The sequence below is a fragment of the Chiloscyllium punctatum genome, chromosome 11, assembly GCF_047496795.1.
Source record: "Chiloscyllium punctatum isolate Juve2018m chromosome 11, sChiPun1.3, whole genome shotgun sequence".
Lineage (NCBI taxonomy): Eukaryota > Metazoa > Chordata > Chondrichthyes > Orectolobiformes > Hemiscylliidae > Chiloscyllium > Chiloscyllium punctatum.
In genome coordinates this window covers 1572247-1598699 of record NC_092749.1, presented here as the reverse complement: position 1 = coordinate 1598699, position 26453 = coordinate 1572247, and the positions used below count along the sequence as shown (strand labels likewise).

At 43.2% G+C, this 26453-nt stretch overlaps 1 protein-coding gene across 1 annotated transcript in view; it reads left to right on the top strand.

Moving 5' to 3' along the window:
* Window positions 1-26453, top strand: part of LOC140482632 (adenylate cyclase type 8-like) — a 160220-nt gene that overhangs the window by 47622 nt on the left and 86145 nt on the right. Inside the window, exons 3-7 of the mRNA XM_072580140.1 lie at window positions 1936-2060; window positions 10957-11068; window positions 16931-17058; window positions 23942-24100; window positions 25230-25563. Coding sequence (XP_072436241.1) covers window positions 1936-2060; window positions 10957-11068; window positions 16931-17058; window positions 23942-24100; window positions 25230-25563 — 858 coding nt within the window. The remainder of the gene's footprint in view (window positions 1-1935; window positions 2061-10956; window positions 11069-16930; window positions 17059-23941; window positions 24101-25229; window positions 25564-26453) is intronic.

Sequence of the window (26453 nt, the reverse complement as noted above, 5' to 3'; positions counted from 1 at the left end):
TGTTTCCTGCTTTCTATTTATATGTTTGGGTTTCTTTGGGTTGGTGATAGGTAGGTTAGGTAGGTTAGGTGGATTGGCCAATCTAAATTATCCATAGTGCCCAGGGATGTGCAGGCTAGGTGGATTAGCAATGGGAAATACAGGCACAGGGTGGGGTTGGAATACTGTTCAGAGGGTCAGTGTGGACTTGATGAGACTGTAGGGATGTATGAATAAGTGCTGGCCAAACCAGTGATGGCCATATCCCGTGAATGACTTGCCCTTCTTTGAGCTAGATCACTGTTACCATCAGAACACCATACTATCATGTGACAGCCTATGTCTCTAACTCAGAAATCTTAATTTACCACAATCCATACATTTATATACATTCAATATAATTCTAATTTTATTACTTACCATCTTGTGCTGAATTTCCCAAAATTCTTTGCCCCTTGTTATCCCACTTTTGTATTTTCTTCTGGTTATCATATCTCTTTCAAGTTTGATTGAACACTCTCAAACAGGACTAGCAAATTTCCCCATCAAGAATCAGATCTGCATAGGTCCCTTCTCTCTCAGAACTGATCTCAAGCTCCTAAGAATCTGATGGCCTTCCTCCTGCACCATTTCTTCAAGCAAACATACATTTACTGTATACTTCTAATTTGATACTCATTTGCATGCATTAACTTTTATGCATTAATTTGAATCCTATATAACCTTGTTTGAGCTTCTAATTCCATATTCTTTCCATTATTGCCTCCTTCTAAAATATCTTGTTTTAATTTATCCATCACTGTTCTCCCCCCTCCACCCCAGCTCTGTGATCTGCAATAGCCCAAAGTTCCCTCAGAACACTGCTCCCCTCTCTCCAGGTACTTCCACATGCTCACACCAAGGCTCTACCATTGGTACTCATGCTAATCACGCTGCTTGACCTCCAAGCTCTGGAGTTTCCTCGTTCTCCTGACCTACTGTATCTCTCTTCTAACTCTCTCTGTCCTCCTTCAAGATCCTCTTTACATCTACATTTTTGATAAGCTTTTGATCCCCAATAGCATACATCCTGGCTCAAGAAAGGGGAGGACAGGGTATTAAATATGTTTGGAGACAAGGTTTTCAGGAAAGATAGGAAAGACCTCGGGTGGCTTGAATTCAAAACTCTTTTGAAATGTTTGGAATTTTTTTATCACCCTAAAGTGCAACATGAATGCTAGTTCTAATGGTGCACACTGCTTTCTATAAAAGTGTAATTTTATTCGCATTTAATATTTGATTTCAAACCAGTCAAGGATCAGGAGGTCCTTTTGACTGGTTTCTGGAAATGGAATGTATTCCATGCATCGAGTGCAGACTCTGCAACTAAGAGGCCTGGGCTGCGGTGCCCAGTCCCATGATTAGGTCAGTAGCTGTCACTTATCACTCAACCACAGACAGTCCCTCTCTTCAAAAAAACATCATTAATGTTTACTGCTTGACCTGCAAAATGTGCTGTCGAGGGGAAGGGTGGGTGATGAGAAGAGAATTGTAGGGTGCAATTATGAGCTAACAGAGAGTGCAGGATAAGACCCACGAAGAGGTGGAGCACTATTGAGAGTGAGGGAGGAGGACAGGGGCAAAGAAGATTGAGAAAATGTTATGGAATAAGTTGGGGAAGCACACATACTCTCCTGGCTCCCTGGCAACTATTTTGTTTTTAAATGTGCTCAATAAAGGATGATGTCTCTCTTTTAGATCTTTTGTTGTCAGCCTTGACTGCTTTTTCAATTGCTGTAAACATCATCTTCTGCTGTTCAGCTCCTGGTCATTGTCTGCTCAAATCTTGGAGGTGTGTCAGTTTGTGTGAGACTTCAGCCATCCTGCTTTGTGTGTGGAAGAAAGGAAAAGTGAGTTCCCATATCTCTATCTGATTCTCACCTAAAGATAATTTGCACTTGTTTCATTTTTGAACAGGAGAGGCTGGTTCTCTCGGTGTTACCACGTTTCATGATGTTGGAGATCATTAATGATATGTCTGATGTAGAAGAAAAGCAAGGGGCATTCCACAAAATCTATGTTCATCAATATCAGAATGTAAGGTGAGTACCTCTAGGTGAGCACTGAAATCAAGCTGGACACTGACTGAAATGTTGGACCATGTACATTGGGAGGAGTCATTCAGGTGCAGAAGGAGTCCCATCAATTGTACCATCAGAGAATGGGAATAGCTTCACTTTGTTTACCTGATCTGAACCTGTTATAATCTTGCGCAGTTATATTAAATCTCCTCTCAATCTCCTTTACTCCACCCATGAGCATACAGATTAGGAGCAGGAGTAGGCCTGTCAACCCATTGAGCTTTACCATTTAACAGGATTATGGCGAATCTGATTATTCTACATTCTCCCATACCCACAATGACCTTTCACCCCTCGCTTATCAAAGGGGAACAAGCCTATTTTTTTCCAACCTATCCAAATAGCTGAAATCTCCCATCTCAGGAGCCATTCCGATATATCTTCTCTGTGGATTCTCATGGACCCTTCCATCTTTCCTAAAGTATTACTCCAGTGTGGATCCAAATGATACATGGGGCCAAACATCCATTAGTAAGAAGGCAGTGAAATGGGAAGGTATGTTCATGTTGGTAGGACAGATGGTGGCAGTAATATGGAGTGGGGATGGGAGGGTGGGGGAGTGTGAATAGATAGGTGGTAGTAGATGATAGATAGGGAGGGCAGACAGGCATTGCTAGGATGAGGATGTGGGCAGGGAGCATAAAGATGTAAATTAGAGTTTGTGTTGAGGTTAGGAGAGGGTGTGGGGAAGATGGGCTTCATAGCACAGAGGATGCCAGAATGGTAATTACAGGAGAGACAGTACAAGTGAGCATAATATGATGTTGGGGTGTTGAAGGGTGTTAGTAGGATTTGGAGTGAAGGGCATTAGGATGGGGGTAGAAATTAGCTTTTGTAGCATGGTTGGGAATAGATGTGTGCTAATAGGACAGATGAAGCAGACAGCTGTCAGAAGAATGTGTGGGGAGGGGTGCAGATGGAAATTGATAATGGTTGTGGTGGGTGAATTTAACTTCCCATATATTAACTGGGACTCCCTTGGAGCCAGGGGTTTGGATGGGGGGAGCTTTGTTAGGTGCATCCAGCAGGGTTTCTTGAAGAACTATGTAAACAGTTCAAATAGGCAATGAACCCAGCCAGGTGATTGAAGTTTTAGTGGGAGACCATTTTGGGAACAGTGACCATAAACCCCTAAATTTTAAGTTATTTATGGACAAGGATATGAATAATCCTTGGGTGAACATATTATATTGGGAGAAGTCCAACTATGACAATTTTAGGCAGAAACTGAGAAATGTCGATGGGGTGGCTGTTTGAGGGTAAATTCACATCTCGTATGTGGGAATCTTTTAAAGACCAATTAATTAAAGTTCAGGACCTGCATGTTCCTATGAAAATGGAGGATAAGGATGGCAACATTTGGGAACCTTTGATAACAAGAGAAATTTTGAGGTTAGTCAGAAAGAAACAGAGGCATAAGTAAGGTTTAGGAAAGTAAAGACATAGAGCCCTCAAGGAGTATAAGGAAAGCAGGAAAGAACTCAAACATGATTTAGGAGGGCTGAAAGGCGCCAGGAAATAACATTGGTATACAGGATTAAGGAAAATCCTAGGGCTTCTTATTCAGGTATAAGAAGTAACTAGGGGAAAAGATAGGTCCACTTACTAACAAAGCAGGTAACTTATGCTTGGAGCAAGAGGATGTGAGTGAGGTCCTTAGTGGATACATTGCATTGGTATTCACAAAGTTGAAAGACATGGGTGAATGGTGAGTCTCAAGAGGGGTATGTTGATATTCTATGGCATGTTGATATATAAAAAAAGGTGTTGGTTGTTTTGAAAAGAATTAAGGTAGACAAATTCCTAGGAGCTGATAGGATCTATCCCAGAATACTGAGGGAGGTGAGTAAGGAAATCTGCTGGGGCTTTCTATGAAATCTTTGAATCATCTTTAGACAGAAGAGAGCTCTTAGAGGCCTGGAGAATAATCAACCTTGTTCCCTTAGAAAAGCAATTAGTGATAGTTTGGGAAATTACAGGCTGGTGAGCCTTATGTCAATGGTAGAGAAATTATTGGAGAAGATTCTTAGGGACAGGTTTTATTCAAATTTGGAAAAATATGGACTTACTAGCAACAAGCAGCATGGCTTTGTGTAAGGGAAGTGGTGCTTCACAAACCTGCTTGGGTTTTTTGAGCAAGTGACAAAGATGGTTGATGAGGGCAGGGCAAGGAATTATGTTTACATGGACTTTGAGGAGAAAGTGAGGACTGCAGATGCTGGAGATCAGAGCTGAAAATGTGTTGCTGGAAAAGCGCAGCAGGTCAGGCAGCATCCAAGGAGCAGAAGGGCTCATGCCCGAAACGTTGATTCTCCTGTTCCTTGGACGCTGCCTGACCTGTTGCGCTTTTCCAACAACACATTTTCAGTTTTGACAAGGTATCCCCATGGTAGGTTGATACAAAATGTGAAGTCACCTGGGATTGCCTTGTGAGCTGGTAAGATGGATACAGAACTGGCTTGGTCAGAGAAGAAAAAGAGTAGCGGTGGATGGCATTTTTCTTACTGGAGATCCATGACCAGTCGTGTTCCACAGGGATAGGTGATGGGACCCTTGTTGTCTGTACTATATATATACCATTTGGAGGTGAATGTAGGGGTTCTGATTAATACATTTATGGATTACGCAAAGTTTGGGAGGACCTGTCGGTACTGAAAAGGATTACCAAAGCATATAGATAGGTTGGAGACTTGGGTAGAGAAATGGCAGATGGAGTTTAATCCAGTCAAATGCAAGGTGATATATTTTGGGAGGGAAGTGTACAGTAAATGGCAGAAACTTCAATAGCATCAACATGCAGAGAGATCTAATTGTAAAGATCCACAATTCTCTGAAGTGGCGACAAGTGGACAAGGTGGTGAAGAAGGCGTATGACATGCTTACATTCATCATTCAGGGCCTAGAGTGTAAAAACAAGCAAGTCATGTTGCAGCTGTACAGAACTTTAGTTCGGCCACATTTGGAATATTGTGCACAGTTCTTGTCCCATATCACCAGAAGGCCTAATATATGATGGTCGGCTGAGGATCCTGGGATTGTATTCATTAGAGTTTAGAAGGTTGAGGGGAGATCAAATAGAAACTTACAAGATAATGCATGGCTTAGAAAGGGTGGATACTGGGAAGTTGTTTCCGTTAGGTGGGAAGACTAGGACCTGTGGACATCACCTTAGAATTAGAGGGGGTCAATTCAGAATGGAAATGAGGAGACATTTCTTCAGCCAGAGAGTGGTGGGGCTATGGAATTCATTGTCACGGAGTGCGTGGAGGCCGAGACGTTGGGTGTCTTCAAGGTCGAGATTGATAAATTCTTGATCTCGCAAGGAATTAAGGGCTACGGGGAGAGTGCAGATAAATGGAATTGAAACACCCATCAGTCATGATTAAATGGCGGAGTGGACTCGATGGACCAAATGGCCTTACTTCCACTCCTATGTCTTATGGTCTTATGTGGAGGCTTTGGAGAGGGTACAGAAACAGATTACCAGGATATTGTCTGGTGTGGAGGGTATTAGATATGATGAGAGATTAGTACATAGAACAAAAATCTTGGTATGTTTTCATTTGAACAATGGAGGCTGGGGGCAACCTGATAGAATTTTACAAAATTATGAGAGACATAGATAGAATGGATTGTTGGAGTTTTTTTTCCCCCAGGGTTGAAATGTCAATTACAAGGGGTCATAAGTTTAAGTAAAAAATGTTTAAATGAGCTGAGACAGGCAAGGCTTTTTTACAGAGGGTGGGAAGTACCAGGAATGCACTGCAAGAGGAGGAGGTGGAGGTGGATACAATCTCAATGTTTAAGAGACATGTTGACAGATACTTGAAAGACAGGGAATAGGATGATACAGACTGTGTAGGGGCATAAAGATTTTAGTTTGGAAAGACATCATGTCTCAGTGCAGGGTTAGTAGGCTGCAGGGCCTGTTCTTTGTACTTTGTGTGGGGCAGACAGGAAGAAGGTGGGGGAGCAATGAAGGTCTTAAATACATGATGTTATTTTTAAAACCAACACTAATTGTGGTTTGAAAGTCTCCTTAATACATGGAATCAAAAGCACAGAAATGTCATTTTATGTGACTCAATAATAGGTAATTCCATACTAGAATAGTAAACTATCTACGTTGTGCAAGGAATCTACTTTTCTGGAATTTGTAGTTTGCTACACTCGACATTCTGAAACATTGCCACTTGATGGTGCTGTTCGTAACATTTGAAATCATGATGTCTCTGAGCAAGCAAATACAAGATTTCATCCCAGGGAACACACCTAGAAATACAAGGTGATGTATATTGGGAGGATGAGAAAAATGATACCTACGCTGAAGGGCAAGTGCAGAAAAACTTCAGGCTCAGAATTAAACACATAAGGGGAAGGAAAAGCTGGTGAAATCCTTTGAGGGAGTGCAGAGTGAGTCAATATGATATGACGAATAAGGTTTTCTCATTATAAAATTGGTGAAGATTAAAACAGGAAACATTTTTAAAACTAACAAAATAAGACAAAAGGGGTGAAAATTGAGTGTGAGACAAAGCTAGCTTTAAAGATGGTAAATAGTCCATGTTTCTACAAGTATTTAAATGGGTAAAAGAGTTATTAAAGCTACTCAAATGGAAACAAAATACATGACGTTGTAGGTCTGAAATATAAATGGTCTGGTAGCATTTGTGGAGAAACAAGGTTAAAGTCAATTAGAATATTTAGATGGTTGTCCTGGATAGGCACAGACTCAATGGGCTGAAGGGACATTTTCTATGCTGGAGAGCTCTATGACTGTATGACTCGACCCATTTCAACAGTTTCCTCATTTCCCCTCCCCCCACCTTTCCCCAGCTCTAACCTTCCAGCTTAGCACTGTCCTCATGACCTGTCCTACCTTCCTATCTCCCTTCCCACCGATCCTCTCCACCCTCCCCTCTGACCTATCACCTCCATCGCCCTCTTATGCTACTTTCTCCCCACCCCCATCCCCCTCTCATTTATCTCTCCACCCTGGAGGCTGCCTGCCTCTATTCCTGATGAAGGGCTTTTGCCCGAAATGTTGATTTTCCTGCTCCTCGGATGCTGCCTGACCTGCTGTGCTTTTCCAGCACCACTCTGTTCTAAACCCTGTCTCTACCCATCCCCCTGCAGAAAGCTTCAACATTGATCTTGAGTTTATATCATGCTACATGAAACCCCACCACACGGTTCTGTACTGTCATTACTGTCCTGTTTTAACACCATCACCTTGATAACTTGTTGTGGCCTCTCTACCCTAATTAGTTTGAATTTGTTTCTTTAATAGACCCTCAGAATGTGACTCTTATACCTATCATGTTATTCCTGTCAGTTAGTTTGTCTCCAGTATCACATTTTTAAAAATGTTTTCTAATTATCTGTCTGCCTCAATTAATTGGATTATAGGTAATCTCTTCAATTCCTATGCAACTAGTGACACTTTACTCACACTGTCTAACATTTTGGTCACCTGCAGAGACTTACTATTCAACACTCCACTCACACCATTGTATGATTTTTTTTATCTCTCTGCCTATAAATCCTGTGTCTGAATACTTTTCTTTACTTCACCTGATGAAGGAGCAGCGCTCTGAAAGGTTGTGGTTTCAAATAAATCTGTTGGGCTAGAACCTGGTGTCATGTGACTTCAGACCTTGTCCATTCCAGTCCAACACCAGCACCTAATTAAAGTAGATGTTTTGTGACTGGCATGAACTGAGGGGAACTGGAAAATGGTGATTTTAATATTGTTGACAAAAGGGGAAGGATCGAATGGAACAGAATGGTGAGGTGCCTAGAGTAAAAGATAAAATGAGTGGTAATGGTGATATAGGATACCTGATTTTATTTGTTCATCAAATAGGGGCAATATCTGGATCACATCTGAGATAACATCTGGAGAGGTGTCCACAAATGTTGGAGAATTGAGCCTAATTGAACAGAGATCACACAAGCCAGATTGGGTAAAATTGACAAGCTGTTTATTGTAAATGATATCACTGGAAGAGAAATTGACTAGGCTGACACAGAAGTGACAGTGTGTACGGGTAGGTCAAGGATTCTCCTCCCTGAGCTGAGAAACCAGATTTTATAGGAATACAGTACAATGAAGCTAATTAAAAATAGTGAAAATACTATGGTCAAGTAACCCAGTTACCATGGTGATAATCACAATGCAGTTATCAGAAGAATATCCTAAATGTAGATACAATGAGACATCCGGCAGCATCAAACCGTTCTTAATGGGATCAGGAAATTTCAGCTCCCTTCGAGGGGAAGTGAGAAGGTCCCTTTTCTTGGCAGTAAGATGTTTCCATTGTTTCTCTCCTGTGAGCGAGGTATTTTGGTGTCTCTCCGTCTGACCTGAGCTTTGTGTGGCTTTGGTATCACTGGAGTACGAGACTGCCCTTAAGGCTTTGGGAGAGCTGTGTTTATCGGGTTCAGGAAGTTTATTGCCAGTTTGTCTTGGGAAGTGTATTCCCTGGTCTGCGAGTGACTATGGTCATGTCTGGTTTCCCTTATCAGCTTGTTTGATTAGTGCTGAGGCATTCTGGGTGTTTCTTGTATGGTTTGGACAGGCTTGGTTTCTGTGTTGTGTAGCCGTGCTGAGGATAGGCAGGGTGCAGATCTTATCCCACAATAATGTTGTTTTTCCTTTCTAACATAAGAACATAGAACTAGGAGCTGGAGTAGGCTATTCAGCCCCTCAAGTCTGCGCCACTATTCAATACAATCATAATTCATCTCCTCTCAGCCTCAAATCAACTTGCCTACGCATTCTCCATAACCTCCACTCGTTAATAATTCAAAATCTCTCTATCTCTTCCTTAAATTTACCTAATGTTCCAGTATCCACTGCAGGCTATGATAGCACCTCTCCCTTTGAGAGAAATCATTTCTCCTCATCACTGTTTTAAATTGCTTAACAACCAAATCAAACTAAACTCATCCTAAAATATAACCTCTTGTTCTAGATTGCCGTACATGAGGTAACATTCTTTCTACGTCTACTCTTGTATACTTCATTAGATCTGCTCTCATTCTTCTAAACTCCAGAGGGCATAACCTAAATTGCTATATCTCTCTTCAGAAAATCTGTCATTTCTGGGATCAGTCTAGTGAACCTCCTCTGAACTCCCTCCATTACAACTACATCCTCCTCAATTAAGAGTGCGCAGTACTCCTAGTGCAGTCTCACTAATGCATTTTACAGTTGCAGAGACACTTCCCTACTTTTATGCTCTATTTATAGAATAGTATAGTCATAGATTCATAGAGATGTACAGCATGGAAACAGACCCTTTGGTCCAACCCGTCCATGCCGACCAGATATCCCAACCCAATCTAGTCCCACCTGCCAGCACCCAGCCCATATCCCTCCAAACCCTTCCTATTCATATACCCATCCAAATGCCTTTTAAATGTTGCAATTGTACCAGCCACCACCACATCCTCTGGCAGCTCATTCCATACACGTACCACCCTCTGTGTGAAAAAGTTTGTCCCTTAGGTCTCTTTTATATCTTTCCCCTCTCACCCTAAACTTATGCCCTCTAGTTCTGGACTCCCCAACCCCGGGGAAAAAAACTTTGCCTATTTACCCTATCCATGCCCCTCTTGATTTTATAAACCTGTATAAGGTCACCCCTCAGCCTCCGACGCTCCAGGGAAAACAGCCCCAGCCTGTTCAGCCTCTCCCTGTAGCTCAAATCCTCCAACCCTGGCAACATCCTTGTAAATCTTTTCTGAACTCTTTCAAGTTTCAAATCTTTCTGATAGGAAGGAGACCAGAACTGCATGCAAAATCTCAACAGTGGCCTGTACAGCCGCAACATGACCTCCCAACTCCCAAGTCCTAATACATAAATACATATATAATGTATACATTTAGTTTGCACTCCTCATTACCCGCATACCCATTTGCCTCCAATTCATCACGAGGTTACCCAGATCCCTCTGCACCAATCTGAAGTTTATTTCCATTTAATTAATAAGTTGCCTTTCTATTCCTCTGAATAAAATGAAAAACCTAGTGAATTTGAGGAAACAGTCATGGGGTCATTTATTGACTGACTGGTGCCATTTGGATCACACAGAATCAAGGACTAGTGTGTAAGTGTCTGAGGACTTGCGCGTGTGTGTATGTATGTATGTATGTGGGTATGTGTGTGAGCACGTGTGTGTACATGTGTGTGCATACGTGTGTGTGTGTACTTGATGTATGTGTGTATGTACGTGTGTGTGTACTTGTTTTGTGTACTTGTGTATGCAAATGTGTGTGTTCGCGTGTTTGTGTGTACATGTGTACCTGTGTGTGTGTGTGTGTCTGTGTGTGTGTGTGTCTGTGTGTCTGTGTGTGTGTGTGTATGTATGTGTGTGTATGTGTGTGTATGTGTGTGTCTGTGTGTGTCTGTGTGTGTCTGTGTGTCTGTGTGTGTGTCTGTGTGTCTGTGTGTGTGTGTGTCTCTGTGTGTGTGTGTGTGTCTGTGTGTCTGTGTGTGTGTGTGTCTGTGTGTGTGCGTGTGCGTGTGCGTGTGTGTGTGTCTGTGTCTGTGTGTGTGTGTCTGTGTGTGTGTGTGTGTCTGTGTGTGTGTGTCTGTCTGTGTGTGTGTGTGTCTGTGTCTGTGTCTGTGTGTGTGTCTGTGTGTGTGTGTGTCTGTGTCTGTGTCTGTGTCTGTGTGTGTCTGTGTGTGTGTGTGTGTGTGTGTGTCTGTGTGTGTGTCTGTGTGTGTGTCTGTGTGTGTGTGTGTGTGTCTGTGTGTGTGTGTGTGTCTGTGTGTCTGTGTGTGTGTGTGTGTGTGTGTGTGTGTGTGTGTGTGTGTGTACTGTAACTCATGATCTGTTTGTTTTCCAGTATTATTTTCGCAGATATCAAAGGTTTTACCAACCTTTCCATGGGCCTTTCACCACAGCAGTTAGTCCTCTTGCTAAATGAACTCTTTGCACAGTGTGACGATCTGGCTGAGGTTAGTTGAATTCCATTCTCCACATTTGCACTTGTGTCGTCACTGATTTCATCCAGAGACCCAAGGTAATGCTTTGGGAACAATCCCAGAATGGTAGACGATGAGATTTAAATTTGGTTAATAAAAGGTCTGGAATTCAGAGCTAGTTTCTGTAATGCTGATCTTAGAACTACCTTTGATTATTGTTATACCCCATCTGGTTCACTATTAATGAAAGAAATCTGCTATTTTGCCTTGTCTGACCAATAGGTGACTCAAGTCCCCCAGCAATATGGTTGTCTTTGAACTGCCTCTGAAGTAGCTGAGTAAACTACTCAGTTCAGGGATAGTTAGAGATGGACAACAAATGCTGGCCAGTCATAGCCAGAAACACCCATATTCCACAAAATAATAAGAAGATACATGACCAGCTGGGAGGATTGTTGCCTCTGCCAGTGGGAGTGTGTCGCAGAGAACAGTGGCTCCTGGGAAAGCAGGAAAGTTACACCCATTCCTTGTGGTTAAAAATCACACAACACCAAGTTATAGTCCAACAGGTTTATTTGGAAGTACAAGCTTTCAGAGCACTACTCCTTCATCAGGTGGAGGAGGATCATAGGGCACAGAATTTACAGCAAAAGATCAGAGTGTCTTACACTGTTGCGATAAGTTGAAAAAACCTAGATTGCTTTCATCTTTTAGAATAGGTTGCAGGTTTCCATGCATTAATATGTAAATCCCAGAACTTCTTTCAAGTCACATTCCCGAGATAACTTAAGGTTTTACAAAAAATAATCTGCATTGCAGAACTATATTTGCAGATATATTCTATTTTGTTCAAAGAGTATGCGATCTGTAGGCTGTCAACATTTTTAATAATCCGTATATTCCTACTTTCCGAATTCCTACTTTGGAAATAGAACCAGTCTGACCCAAGGTTGGGATACAGGCGGACTGTAACCTAATTTTTTAAGAGGTCTATGTTCACTTTGATCTCTTGCTTCCTTTTGATACTTTTCAAGAACTCTGATTGTCAGTTTTTGTATTGTTCACAGGTTTACCTGGTAGTTTTTTTTCTCTCCTTATTATTTGTTTTGGCATCCTTTGCTGGATTTTGAAGTTATCCCAATCTTTGGGACCATCGCTGACTTCTGTCTCCTTACACACTGTTTTTTTCAACTTAATACTATCCTTAATTTCCTTAGTTAGCCCATGTTCAGTTTACCTTCTCTTAGAATCTTTCCTCCTCACTGGGGTGTATTTTTGCTGAGATCATAAATTAACTTCTCCAGTTACAGGTTCCGCCCCACTCCCAGCTCTACACCCTCACCAGATCCCAGCTCCCGGCCCTGCCGAGTTTTCACCATCCCTCCAGACCTTCCCCTCACTGAGGATGAACAATCAGTCCTCAGCAAAGGACTCACCTTCATCCCCCTCCATCCACGCATCAATGAATTTAATACACGACGTGACATCGAACAATTCTTCCATCGCCTCCACCTCCGAGCTTACTTTCACAATCAGGACTCCTGCCCACCTTCCGAGGACCCCTTCGCCCACCTCCAACACACTGCATCCACCTGGACACCCCGCGCTGGCCTATTACCTGCCCTCGACCTCTTCATTTCCAACTGCCGCCGGGACATTAACCGCCTCAACCTGTCGTCCCCCCTCCCCCACTCCAACCTCTCACCCTCACAACGCGCAGCCCTCCAATCCCTCTGCTCCAATCCCAACCTCACCATCAAGCCAGCAGATGAAGAGGGCACAGTGGTAGTCTGGCGCACTGACCTCTACACCGCTGAAGCCAAACGCCAACTCAAGGACACCTCTTCCTACCACCCCCTCGACCATGACCCCACCCCCAACACCAAACCATCATCTCCCAGACCATACAGAACCTCATCACCTCAGGAGATCTCCCTCCCACAGCTTCCAACCTCATAGTCTGGGAACCCCGCACTGCCCGGTTCTACCTCCTTCCCAAGATCCACAAGCCTGACCACCCTGGCCGACCCATTGTCTCAGCATGCTCCTGCACCACTGAACTCACCTCTACCTACTTCGACACTGTTCTATCCCCCCTAGTTCAGGAACTCCTCACAAACGTTCAAGACACCACCCATGCCCTCCACCTCCTCCAAGACTTCCATTTCCCCGGCCCCCAACGCCTCATCTTCACCATGGATATCCAATCCCTCTACACCTCCATCCGCCATGACCAGGGCCTCCAAGTCCTCCGTTTCTTCCTCTCCCGACGTCCCCAACAGTACCCTTCCACCGACAATCTCATTCGTTTGGCCGAACTGGTCCTCACCCTTAACAATTTCTCCTTCGAATCCTCCCATTTCCTCCAGACCAAAGGGGTAGCCATGGGCACACGTATGGGTCCCAGCTCTGCCTGTCTCTTTGTTGGCTATGTAGAACAGTTGATCTTCCGTAATTACACCGGCACCACTCCCCACCTCTTCCTCCGCTACATTGATGACTGCATTGGCGCCACCTCGTGCTCCCACGAGGAGGTTGAGCAATTCATCAACTTCACCAACACATTCCACCCTGACCTTAAATTTACCTGGACCATCTCTGACACCTCCCTCCTCTTCCTGGACTCCTCCATCTCCATTAATGACGACCAACTTGACACTGACATTTTTTACAAACCCACCGACTCCCACAGCTAACTGGATTCCACCTCTTCCCACCCTACCTCCTGCAAAAGTGCCATCCCGTATTCCCAATTCCTCCGCCTCCGCCAGATCTGCTCCCAGGAAGACCAGTTCCACCACAGAACACACCAGATGGCCTCCTTCTTTAGAGATCACAATTTCCCTTCCCACGTGGTTAAAAAAGCACTCCAACGCATCTCGTCCACATCCCGCATCTCTGCCCTCAGTCCCCACCCCTCCAACCATAACAAGGACAGAACGCCCCTGGTGCTCACCTTCCACCCTACCAACCTTCGCAGAAACCAAATCATCCGCTAACATTTTCGCCATCTCCAAACAGACCCCACCACCAGGGATATATTTCCCTCCCCTCCCCTACCCACTTTCTGCAAAGACTGTTCCCTTCGTGACTACCTGGTCAGGTCCATGCCCCCCTACAACCCACCCTCCCATCCTGGCACCTTCCCCTGCCACCACAGGAATTGCAAAACCTGCGCCCACACCTCCTCCCTCACCTCCGCCCAAGGCCCTAAAGGAGCCTTCCACATCCATCAAAGTTTTACTTGCACATCCACTAATATCATTTATTGTATCCATTGCTCCCGATGTGAACTCCTCTAGATTGGGGAGACTGGGCACCTCCAAGCAGAGCGCTTTAGGGAACATCTCCGGGACACCCGCACCAATCAACCAAACCGCCCCGTGGCCCAACATTTCAACTCCCCCTCCCACTCTGCCGAGGACATGGAGGTCCTGGGCCTCCTTCACCGCCGCTCCCTCACCACCAGACACTTGGAGGAAGAACGCCTCATCTTCCGCCTCGGAACACTTCAACCCCAGGGCATCAATGTGGACTTCAACAGTTTCCTCATTTCCCCTTCCCCCACCTCACCGCAGTTCCAAACTTCCAGCTCAGCACTGTCCCCATGACTTGTCCGGACTTGTCCTACCTGCCTATCTCCTTTTCCACCTATCCACTCCACCCTGCCCCCCCTGACCTAACACCTTCATCCCCTCCCCCACTCACCTATTGTACTCTATGCTACTTTCTCTCCATCCCCACCTTCCTCTCACTTATCTCTCCAACCTTTAGGCTCTCTGCCTGTATTCTTGATGAAGGGCTTTTACCCGAAACCTCGATTTTACTGCGCCTCAGATGCTGCCTGAACTGCTGTGCTCTTCCAGCACCACTAATCCAGAATCTGCAGTCATTGTTTTTATCTTCTTAAATGTTTGTCACTGCTTACTTCCTGTTGTTCCTGCTAATCAATCTGCCCAGATCACATGAGCTAATTCTTGACAGGACTGAGTTTGTGATTGTTTTCAGTGTTTGTGATGGGGTGTAATAGTTTCTGGCATTTAGTTTGATGCCATATGGTCTGTCCAGTGTCATTCCTTTGAGATTTTTTTAAGAGTTTTTGATTTGAGTAAGTGGCTTGTTCGGCTAGTTCAGGCAGCAGCTCAGGGACAATCACATACCTAGTGATCTGAAGTCACATGTCAGCCAGCCCAGGATGGCAGATTTCCTCCCCAAAAGAGCATAAATGAATTAAATGGATTTTTATGACAGTTATATTCTAGATTTTCATTTTTTTAAAAATTCAGATTCCACCATCTGATATAGTGGGATTAGAATTGGGTTCCCCAGAACATTACCATGGTCTCTGGATTACCATTCAAGTGATAATATCACTATTCCATTGCCTCTCTGAAAAATTCAAAAATTAAAAATAATTCTGAGCCTTCTGGTGTGCTTCACAATTGAGAGCTTCCCTCCTGCCGTGGGGAGGCTCCTGGAAGTGTTAAGTGCAATAAGGATAATAGACCAGACCATCCGAAATCTCTTTGCTTCATCCATCCTTGAAGCAGTTGAGATATGGGTCAGACTTCTGTGTCATCATGGAGGAGGAAATCAGGTGACAAAGCACCGCACTTTGTTTTGTTTGCTGATAAAATAATTTCCCTCCATCTTCCCGATACAATGTTTATTTTTGTGACTGTTTCATAACTGAAAGGACACTTAACCAATTAAATTTTACTCACAATGGGCCTCCTTTTTTCCTAGTATTTGATTGACATCCAAATAAAGTTTTATTGATTTTATTGGACGAGCTTTGCCATTTTTTCATCTGCACTAATTGCTATTTGCAAGGCTCCTGTGCACGAGACATGAGGATAAGTGAATGGCTACAGGGAGTATCAGGTGTATGAGAGGGCAAGAATGAAGCTGGGCAAGTGGGTAGAGGGGTGCAGTTTATCTGCAATAAGAATGATATAAGTAATTTGGCTGCTTTAGATAAGAAACAAGATGCACCTTCTAAGAAACCTTCTTCCAATCCCGCACTTGTGCATTGCATCACACTCGCGACCTGCAGGTTGGACTTTCCATATCATGATGTAGAGGAGCCGGTGTTGGACTGGGGTGGACAAAGTGAAAAATCACACCACACCAGAGCACCAAGTAAACCTGCTGGACTATAACCTGATTCACCTAACCTGCACATCTTTGTACTGTGGGAGAAAACCCACACAGACAAAGCGAGAATGTGCTAACTCCACACAGCTGGAATCGAACTGGGGTCCCTGGCGCTGTGAGGCAGCAGGCTTAACCACTGAGTCATTGTTCTGCCAATAATTATATGAGCCATCGTGCCTCCAACAATTGTATGAGCATAAAACAAAAATCCAGGAACTCCTAAGATGTTTAAAAAAGAGCAACAGTTCAGAATTTTAGAAAAGCATCCCAAGCAGCTTGATAGGAGCTTTACAAAACCAAGTGGGAGGTGAAGCCACATGAGGAGATAGATGACTAAGACCTTGGTTTAAAAGGCAAATTATAAAGGGACACTTAAAAAAAAGAATATAAGATAGAGAGTCAGAAAAATATAGCGAGGAAATCCTGAGTTTGGGGCCGAGGCAAATGAAGTTATGACCCTCAGTGATAAAGCATATTTATAACAGTGGACATACAAGTGCTGGAGGAGATTTGCAGAGGACATCTGGGGCAGATAGAGGCACTGATGCTCTCTTCATCTTGTCAGTCAGTTGAATGGTCAGTTAATCTCTGGAGTTATTCAGGGCCTGAAACACTCATGTTTCTGGTGTCAAATGACATTCCAGCTATTGGAATAAGTCAGGTACAAAACATTTAAGTTCTTCATAAGAATTCATCAAAAGAGAAATTAGTTTAAACATTTGACCTTCCACTCAATAGGAACACAACTGTTTACGGATCAAGATTCTGGGTGACTGCTACTACGCTGTTTCAGGACTGCCTGACCCACGTGATGATCATGCCCATTGCTGTGTGGAACTAGGTCTAGGGATGATCCGAGCAATTCGGTAAGAAAGCCAATTAACACCCATTACAGGGCCACTTTGTTCAGATATTTGTTCATATATCTGACTCAGTACAGTCCCCAGACATTCACCAGTTACCATCATAAAACTTCATCAATCATTTCTTTAGCTTGTGACTTTTAAGATTAAAGTCCCAGTTCGGTTACAATGTGGAAGCTATAAACTGGGGAATATGCACCCAATGGATGTATACCCACGTAATATGGACTGTAGTGGTTCAAGAAGGCAGTTCACCACTACCTTCTCAAGAGCAACGAGGTCTGAGCAATGAATGTTGGATCAGGCAGTGACACTCACATCCCAAGGATAAATAAAAATGATATCTAAGAAATGAGGCTGGTAACAAACAAAATGCAGATGATTGGGTCACTAACAATCTCAGTAACTTAATTTGTCCTTTCAAAATGGCAGCCTAGGCTGGCTGCTAACTTCCAAACTTGTTTATCTTCTGTCATTTTAGGCTATGGTGAGGTAATGCTGCAATAATATTGTCATGTCCTATCATACTTTGATGGGTTTATTTGAAAACACTAGCTTTCGGAGTGCTGTTCCTTCAACAGGTGCTAGTAGCAGTGATCCGAAAGCTATTGTTTCCAAATAAACCTTTTGGACTATAACCTGGTGTCGTAGTATTTTTGACCTTGTCCAACCCAGTTGAATACTGGCACCTCCACATCATGGCTATTATACTTTCATAATGGTGAGTGACCACCCAATTTCTGGACACAAAATCTAGCACCAACATTGCAATAGTGTTGCTATGCTGCACTGGATTGTTAGCCAGGATTATGGTCTCAGGTCTTCCCAGTGGGTTTTGAACCCATGATATTCTGAGTCAGATGAAGAGATTTCCACCTACTCCATGATTTGCTCCATTAATCCCATCAGGTACCATGGGGTTAACCCATTTCAGTACTGAATGGATACATAAGAAGAAGTCTTTAATCAGGTCGGAGTGCTGGAAACAAAATGAAGGTTGTAGCTGAAGGATTTAATTTCAAGTGACACCAGCTCTCTTCAGAAAATATAGATGCCTTTATGCAACGTTTCCAAGCCTAGAATAATAGGCCAACATTCCCAAAAGAACCTAAAACCATTCTCTGGTAACTAACAGAAGACACAAAAGACTAAATCCAGAGATTTCTGATGCAATATTGCAGGGTTAAAGCAATGGAGGAGAGACCACCACAATAGAAAAACAGTGAAAGAAAATCAAGGTAAACTTCAATAAGCAGGTGGACTGGAAAAATCAGGGTGGTAGCAGATCCCAAGGAACGGAATTTGTGGAATGTCTACACAGCTTGTAGTAGAGCCCACTAGGGAACAGATAATTCTGGATTTGATGTGTAATAAAACAGATTTCATTAGGGAACTTAAGGTGAAGGCAGTGACCATAATATGATCAAGTTCACCTGCAGTTTGAAAGGGAGAAGCTGGAATCAGATGTTAATGGTATTACAATAAAGTAAAGGTGACCATAGCGACACGAAAGAGGATCTGTCCAAAGTTGATTGAAAGAGGGAGCCTAGCAAGGAAGATGGTGGAGCAGCAATGGAAGGAGTTCTTGGGGGAAATTTGGGACGCACAGCAGAAATTCCTCCCAAGGAAGAAGAAATATTATTAGGAAGGATAAGGCAACCATGACTGACAAGGGAAGTCAGGGACAGCATAAGAGCAAAAGAAAATACATAGAATGTGGTGAAGATTAGTGGGAAGTCAGAGCATTGGGAAATCTTTAAAAACCAACAGAAGATAAGTAAAAAAGCAATAAGAGAGGACAAGATAAAATATGAGGGTAAGCTAGCTAGTAATATACAAAAAGATTGTAAGAACATTTTTCAGATATAAAAAAGGCAGGAAGGAGGCAAGAATAGACATTTGACCACTGGAAAATGAGGCTGGAGAAGTTGTGATGGGAACAAAGAAATGGCAGAGGGACTGAATAGGTATTTTGCATCTGTTTTCATGGTAGAAGATGCTAGCAATATTCTAAAACTCAAGAGAATGAAGAGACAGAGGTAAGTGTAGTGGCCATCACCAATGAGAAAGTGCTGGGAAGTTGGAAGGTCTGATGGACTACACCTCAGAGTTCTGGATAGCTAAGATAGCTAAGGAGATTGCGGAGGCACTGGTGGTAATCTTTCAGGAATCACTGGAGCCAGGGAGGGTCCCAGGGGACTAGAAAATGGCTAATATAACACTAGTGTTTACGAACAGAGGGAGGCAGAAGACGGGAAGTTATAAGCCGGTTAGCCTGACCTCAGTCATTGGGAAGATTTCACAATCTGTTATGAAGGATGAGATTACAGAGTACTTAAAAGTGGTATGGGGCTTTATCAAGTAGAGGTCAAGCCTGACAAATCAGTCTGAATTCTTTGAGGAGGTAATGAACACGTTAAGACAGAGGAGAGCTAGTGAACATGATCTATTTGGCTTTCCAGAAGGCCTCTGACAAGGTACTGCATAGGAGGCTGCTAAATAAGAGCCCATGTGTTAGGGGTTATGTCCTGGCATGGATAGAGGATTAGCTGACTGACCGACAGAAGGCAGAGAGTGGGGATAAAGGGGTCTTTTTCACAATGGCAGCTGGCAACCAGTATAATTCCACAGGGGTCAGTGTTGTGACCACAACTATTCACATTATACATTAACGACCTGGATGAAGGAACTGAGGGCATTGTTACTAAGTTTGTAGATGACCCAAAGAAAGATGGAGGGGCAGGTTGGGGAGGGTGTGGGTGGGCACTGCAGAAGGACTTGGACAGGCTGAGAAAGTGGGCAAAGAAGTGACAGATGAATACAATGTGTGAAAGTGTGAGGTTATGCACCTTGTTAGGAACAATAGAGGATTAGACTATTTTTTAAAGGGGGAAAGACTTTGGAAATCTGAAGCACTGGGATTGTGAGGTCTGAGTTTAGAATTATCTTAATGTTAACATACATGTTCATTTGGTGTTAGGAAGGCAAATTCAATGTTAACGTTCATTTCAAGAGACTGTATAAGGCTCTGGTCAGACCAAATTTGCAATATGGTGAGCAGTTTTGGGCTCAGTATCTAAAGAAGGATGTGCTGGCCTTGGAGAGAATCCAGAGGAAGTTTACAGGAATGATCCGAGGATGAAGGGCTTATTATATGAGGAGTAGTTGTGGACTCTGGATCTATACTCGATGGAACAAAGAACAAAAAAGCAAAGAAAATTACAGCACAGGAACAGGCCCTTTGGCCGTCCAAGCCTGCACTGATCAATATCCTCTATCTAAACCTGTCTCCTATTTTCTAAGGATCTGTGTCCCTCTGCTTCCTGCTCAATCAAGAATAGTCTAGATACATCTTAAATGACACTATCGTGCCCGCCTCTTCCACCTCCATTGGCAACACATTCCAGACCCCCACCACCCTCTGAGTAAAGGACTTGGAGTTCAGAAGAATGATTCGATTCGATTCCCTACCATGTGGAAACAGGCCCTTCAGCCCAGCAAGTTCACACTGACCCTCCAAGAGGGGATTTGATTGAAACTTACAGAATACTGAATAATGTGGACATGGAAAAAAATGTTTCCACTAGTCAGTGAGTCTAGGACTTGAGAGCACAGACACAGTGAAGGGACCACCTTTTAGAACTGAAATGAGGAGGAATGTCTCCAGATGGGAGGTGGACAGTCTGTGGAACTCATTGCTGCAGAAGGCTGCTGAGGCCAAATCATTGAGCTTATTTAAGACAAGATGGCATTTGTGAACCAATGGATTTTTTAATGATATTTAACAGTGGCTACATAGTTGTAATTTGAGTTACTTCTAATTGAATTCAAATTTCACTATCTGCCATGATGGGTTTCAAAGCAATGACCCCAAAACACAGAGCCTGGGTCTTAGGGTGAATTGTCCAATGATGTTGCCAGTACTCTACAACCTCCTCCAGAGAGTTTACAGAGCCGACAGTATTGTGAGACCTTTCTCAGCAACATTATCAGACAAACATTAATATTGAGCCATATAGCACTATGTTTATCCAGCACCTTTGACATAGTAGAATATTGAAAAATTTCAATAAAGCTTCAATAGCAAATTAAATGCAAGTCAAATAAATAGTATAGTATTTGAGTAGATGGCCAAAAACTTTGTCTAAGAGGCAGATGTTAAGGAACATAGTCATCGAATAATAATCTTAGAGTAATTATGGTACAGAGGTAAGTTGACCCATCAAGTTCATGCACCCTCTCCGAACAGCAGTGCAATAACTCCTATTAACCCTTCCATAATCCACCACCATATGAGTTTATTTCCCTCAAAAGCCCAGTCAGTTACCAATTAAATTATTTATCGTCTCTACTTACACTGCTCTCCTGGACAAAGGGTTTGGCAGCACCAACCTCTGACAGTGCAGCACACTCCCTCAATATTGACCCTCCGTCAGTACTATATTCCCTCTGTACTGAACCTCTGACAGTGCGGTGCTCTCTCAACACTGACCTTCTGATGACACTATGGCACTCCTCTCAGCAGTGACCCTCCAACAGTGTGGCACTCTCTCAGTACTTGACCCTCTGACGCTATGGCACTCCCTCAGCAGTGAGCCTCCGACAGTGTGGGGTTCCCAGGTACTGACCTTTTAACCTGGTCAAGGGACTTCACAATCCTTCCAAAGGTGTAATTGGAACGGGGCATGGTTGTAGTCTAACATGTGCTTTATTGAGTTTCAGCATAGTTTTCCTGCTTCTGTTGTCAAATTGTGCTTAGTGCCTCTTTAATTTCATTTTGTGACTTTCCTCAAAATTGTCACGTCCATCCCATCTAGACCAAATAACTTCTCTACTTTTAATGCTGCCAAAATATTTAAGTAACTTATCTTTATTTTTACCCTCACAACTGCCTTCACCTTTACTGAAACATTGGCTCTGTCCTCTTTTTGAGTGAAAACAGGTATAATAAACTCAGGAGGAGGCCCTCTCACTCCTCCAAACAAATGTCATAGAACATAGAGCATAGAACAATACAGCACAGAACAGGCCCTTCGGCCCACGATGTTGTGTCGAACTTCTATCCTAGATTAAGCACCCATCCATGTACCTATCCAAATGCCGCTTAAAGGTCGCCAATGAATCTGACTCTACCACTCCCTCGGGCAGCGCATTCCATGCCCCCACCACTCTCTGGGTAAAGAACCCACCCCTGACATCTCCCCTATACCTTCCACCCTTCACCTTAAATTTATGTCCCCTTGTAACACTCTGTTGTACCCGGGGAAAAAGTTTCTGACTGTCTACTCTATCTATTCCTCTGATCATCTTATAAACCTCGATCAAGTCACCCCTCATCCTTCGCCGTTCCAACGAGAAAAGGCCGAGAACTCTCAACCTATCCTCGTACGACCTACTCTCCATTCCAGGCAACATCCTGGTAAATCTTCGCTGCACCCTCTCCAAAGCTTCCACATCTTTCCTAAAGTGAGGCGACCAGAACTGCACACAGTACTCCAAATGTGGCCTAACCAAAGTCCTGTACAGCTGCAACATCACCTCACAACTCTTGAATTCAATCCCTCTGCTAATGAACGATAATACTCCATAGGCCTTCTTACAAACTCTATCCACCTGAGTGGCAACCTTCAAAGATCTATGTACATAGACCCCAAGATCCCTCTGTTCCTCCACCTGACCAAGAACCCTACCATTAACCCTGTATTCCGCATTCTTATTTGTTCTTCCAAAATGGAGAACCTCACACTTGGCAGGGTTGAACTCCATCTGCCACTCCTCAGCCCAGCTCTGCATCATATCTAAGTCCCTCTGCAGCCGACAACAGCCCTCCTCACTGTCCACAACTCCACCTATCTTTGTATCATCTGCAAATTTACTGACCCACCCTTCGACTCCCTCCTCTAAGTCATTAATAAAAATTACAAACAGCAGAGCACACACTGCACCTGCCCCACGCCCCCCCAAAAAAAAACTCCCTCTACACACACATACAGACAGACACAGCCAGAAATATTATGGTGTCATGGATGGAGGTAAAACAAATACTGGGCAAACACTTCAATGGAACCAGATCTCAGGATTTGGTGAATTGTCCCTTTGTTTCCCAACTCCTTCAGTTTTCTGATCTTTTCCATCCCGTTCTCTCAGGTCTTCACAGGCAATACAGAGTGACTGACTCACAAACTGTAATTTCTCTGACTTATTGGTTGATAACATCACCTTACATCAACCGACAGGTGATACCAGCTGACTTGCTTTAGCTTCAGGCATTTTACTAGAGAGAAAAAGAGAGAGTGAGACCACCTCCCCTTCTAGAATTCCAAAAGCTTCATTTTGGAATTCTGTATCATTCTGTATCATTTTTGTTCATGTCCACTTGTTGTTCACCTTCCCAGGAATCATCAAAGCAGTAAATAAACACAACAATGATTTCCAATAATTTTCACAAATTAGTTTAAGTACAGAAACTTAATCTGAACAATCAACATCCTTTCTCCACCAGCACCCACCACCCACCACCCTCACACACCCATGCCCCCCAATTATAGCATAAATGCTGCCCCCTCCACACTTCATCTCAGCTTGAATGAAGAGTCATCTAAACTCAAAACGTTAGCTTGCTCTCTCTCCACGGATACCGCCTGACCTGCTGGGATCTCCAGCATTGGTTATTTTCAGTGCAGAAATTTCTGTCAGCTCTTTATTGTCAACAATCCTTTTTCCAATTAAGTCCACAATCAAAAGTACAGTAAAATCCAAAGGAACGGTCTTTATGCTCTTAGCTTCATGACCTTCTCGCTGTGGTGCCACTGCAGTGTCTCAGTATTTCCATTAAATGAAACATGTTGAATACTATTTCTAGCTGATTGTTTTTTCTGTCATTTAGGAAGATCAGGTCAAGTTTTCAAGCAGACATTGATATGCGGATCGGGATCCATTCTGGCTTTGTCCTGTGTGGTGTACTGGGTCTACGGAAGTGGCAGTTTGATGTGTGGTCATTGGATGTAAGCATAGCTGACGAGCTCGAATCTACAGGTCAACCTGGGTAAGAGTGTACCAAACGTTGGAGAGACAGAGAAGGACTTAAAAAGACAGTGTAAAACAAGGCAGAGAGTGTGTGATCAAGACTCAGAATTGTGTGTGATTGAGGAACTACATTTCATTACTCCTTTTCTGACCTCAAACCCAAATTGCTTTGCACCAGGTGAAAGGCAGAGACTATAAGTAAAGCAGCAGCCAATTTACTTGTGGTAGTCTCCCACAAAGTGATAAAAACCAGTTAATCTGTTTCAGTAATTCCCATGCTGTTCAAATATAGCTGCAGAATCTTTTACGCTATCTCCAAGAGGCCACATCAAGCCTCAGCTTAATGTCTCCTCTGGAAACCCACATCTGCCACTGCAAAGCGTTCCCCCAGTATGTGCTGGAATAACCTAAACTGTTTTTGATTCTTATGATTTTTGCATTCAAGTTGCTGATTGGGACTTAAGCCCACAACCTTCTGATTCAGGTGTGAGAGTCCACCCCATTGTGTCATGACTAAGTATTTAAATGGCAGAGGATGGGAATTGCCATGGTTCTGGGGAGGGGAGGTGGTGGATTGGTTATGTGCGACTGTAAAAAAGAACGCAACCACTGAATAAAATATTTCAAGGTTCAATGGAAAGAAAATGTGATTAATGAACATGGAAAATCTGAGTGATAGAAAGAAAGTGAGAAGGTGAACAACTACGGTACTTCACAAAAACACAGCTCAGCTAGTGCAGGAAAGTCGTCCAGGCAGAGACAACAAGCAGAGAATAAAAGGAAAATGTGTAACCATGATTCATATCAACACAGTCAGAGGTACAAAGAGAGAGACAGACTCTCTTGTTTAACAAGAGGCCAAACAGACTAACAGGGAAATGAAACAAGATCAAGAATCTTGGAGCAAAGAGGGGGAAGCACATGGGAGAGTGTGTGACTGAAAAACAGTTACCAATTTTCAAATAGAGACAGTGAATGTGAGGCAGAGAGATAGAGACAATTAAACAGACAGGGAAGAGATCAGGTAGATAGGGAGATATAAATGACAGAGAGGAAGAAGAAACTGTCATATATTTGTAAAATAAGATTCTTTAGAAAAGTACCAAAACCAGCAGGCTGGATAATCAATGTTATTTCCTGTGTCTTAGGCGAATCCATATCTCTGAAGTAACTTTGAAACATTTGAGAGGTGACTATGAAACTGAAGTGGCTCATGGCCACAAACGTGGTGATTTATTGGAGCGATATAACATTAAAACCTACTTCATCAAGCACGATGAATTCACTGGGGATGCACCACGAATACGAGTTAGTATCGCGAAATCAGATGCTGGAGCTCCAAGATCACAGTTTGATCGTAGAAAAACAGAGACTATATTCAGCAGCAGTTTTCACATTGATGCTAGTCTGCTCCAAGTCATGGAAGCTGAAACCCCATGGAGGCTTGACCATCCTTTCAACAGAGTAGTTGGTTTGAATAAAGTGAGTAAAATTTCCAGCCCGTAAGGTTATCCTTTTCCCGTTGTACAGTAACATGCTCTCGGACATGTGTCGTTGCCATTTCCATTTAGTCATTGGGTTGAAAAAGAAGATTATATCTTAAAACTAAACAATGTGGATTGGACAAGACAAATCTTTGAAAGGACTGAGATTGTGAGCTGTGTAGTGTTCTGACCAACTGGCTGGAATCAGAGGGGTAAGGTGGGGATATCAGCTGAGACATTGGCAGATTCATGGGGGAGGAAGGGGCACAGATTGAAGCTGAGGTCTATGTCCTTACACATACATGCAGTCTTTAACAGAACTCACTGAATCAGGACTGGACCTCTTCCCTAATTTCATGGAACACTGAAGCCAATAGTAAAGAAAAGATAGTGCCTTGTCTATGAAGCCCTTTAGGATACCCATTGAATCACCTTTTGAAGTATGGATGCTGCACAGTGCAGTAACAAATCTGTGTATAAACAGCAATGAGTTAATCTATCAGTTACTTTCTTCAGGGAACAAAGAGTGGTCAGGATACCAGAACCTGCCTGCCCTTCTTTAAAACAACATCATGCGATGTTCTGTATCCAGGTGAGAGAGGACAGGAGGTGTGTTTGGTGGTACATCTATAAAAGCTAGCATCATTCAAAACATACTGGGAGTGTCTCTTGAGTGAGGCTTTGAACTCAGAACTTTCTGATAGCAGATACTGCTTCCAGTTGAACCTCAGAAGGAAAGATTGAAGCTGTTTCCTCCAGATGAACATAGCCTTGTTAACAGTCGAGTTACACACTGATTAACCACCAATTCTATAACCTTCCTCACCTCCAGGCTGCTGTATTGTTACATAATTTCAGATGTTCCTTTTCCTTTTCATTATTCCTCCA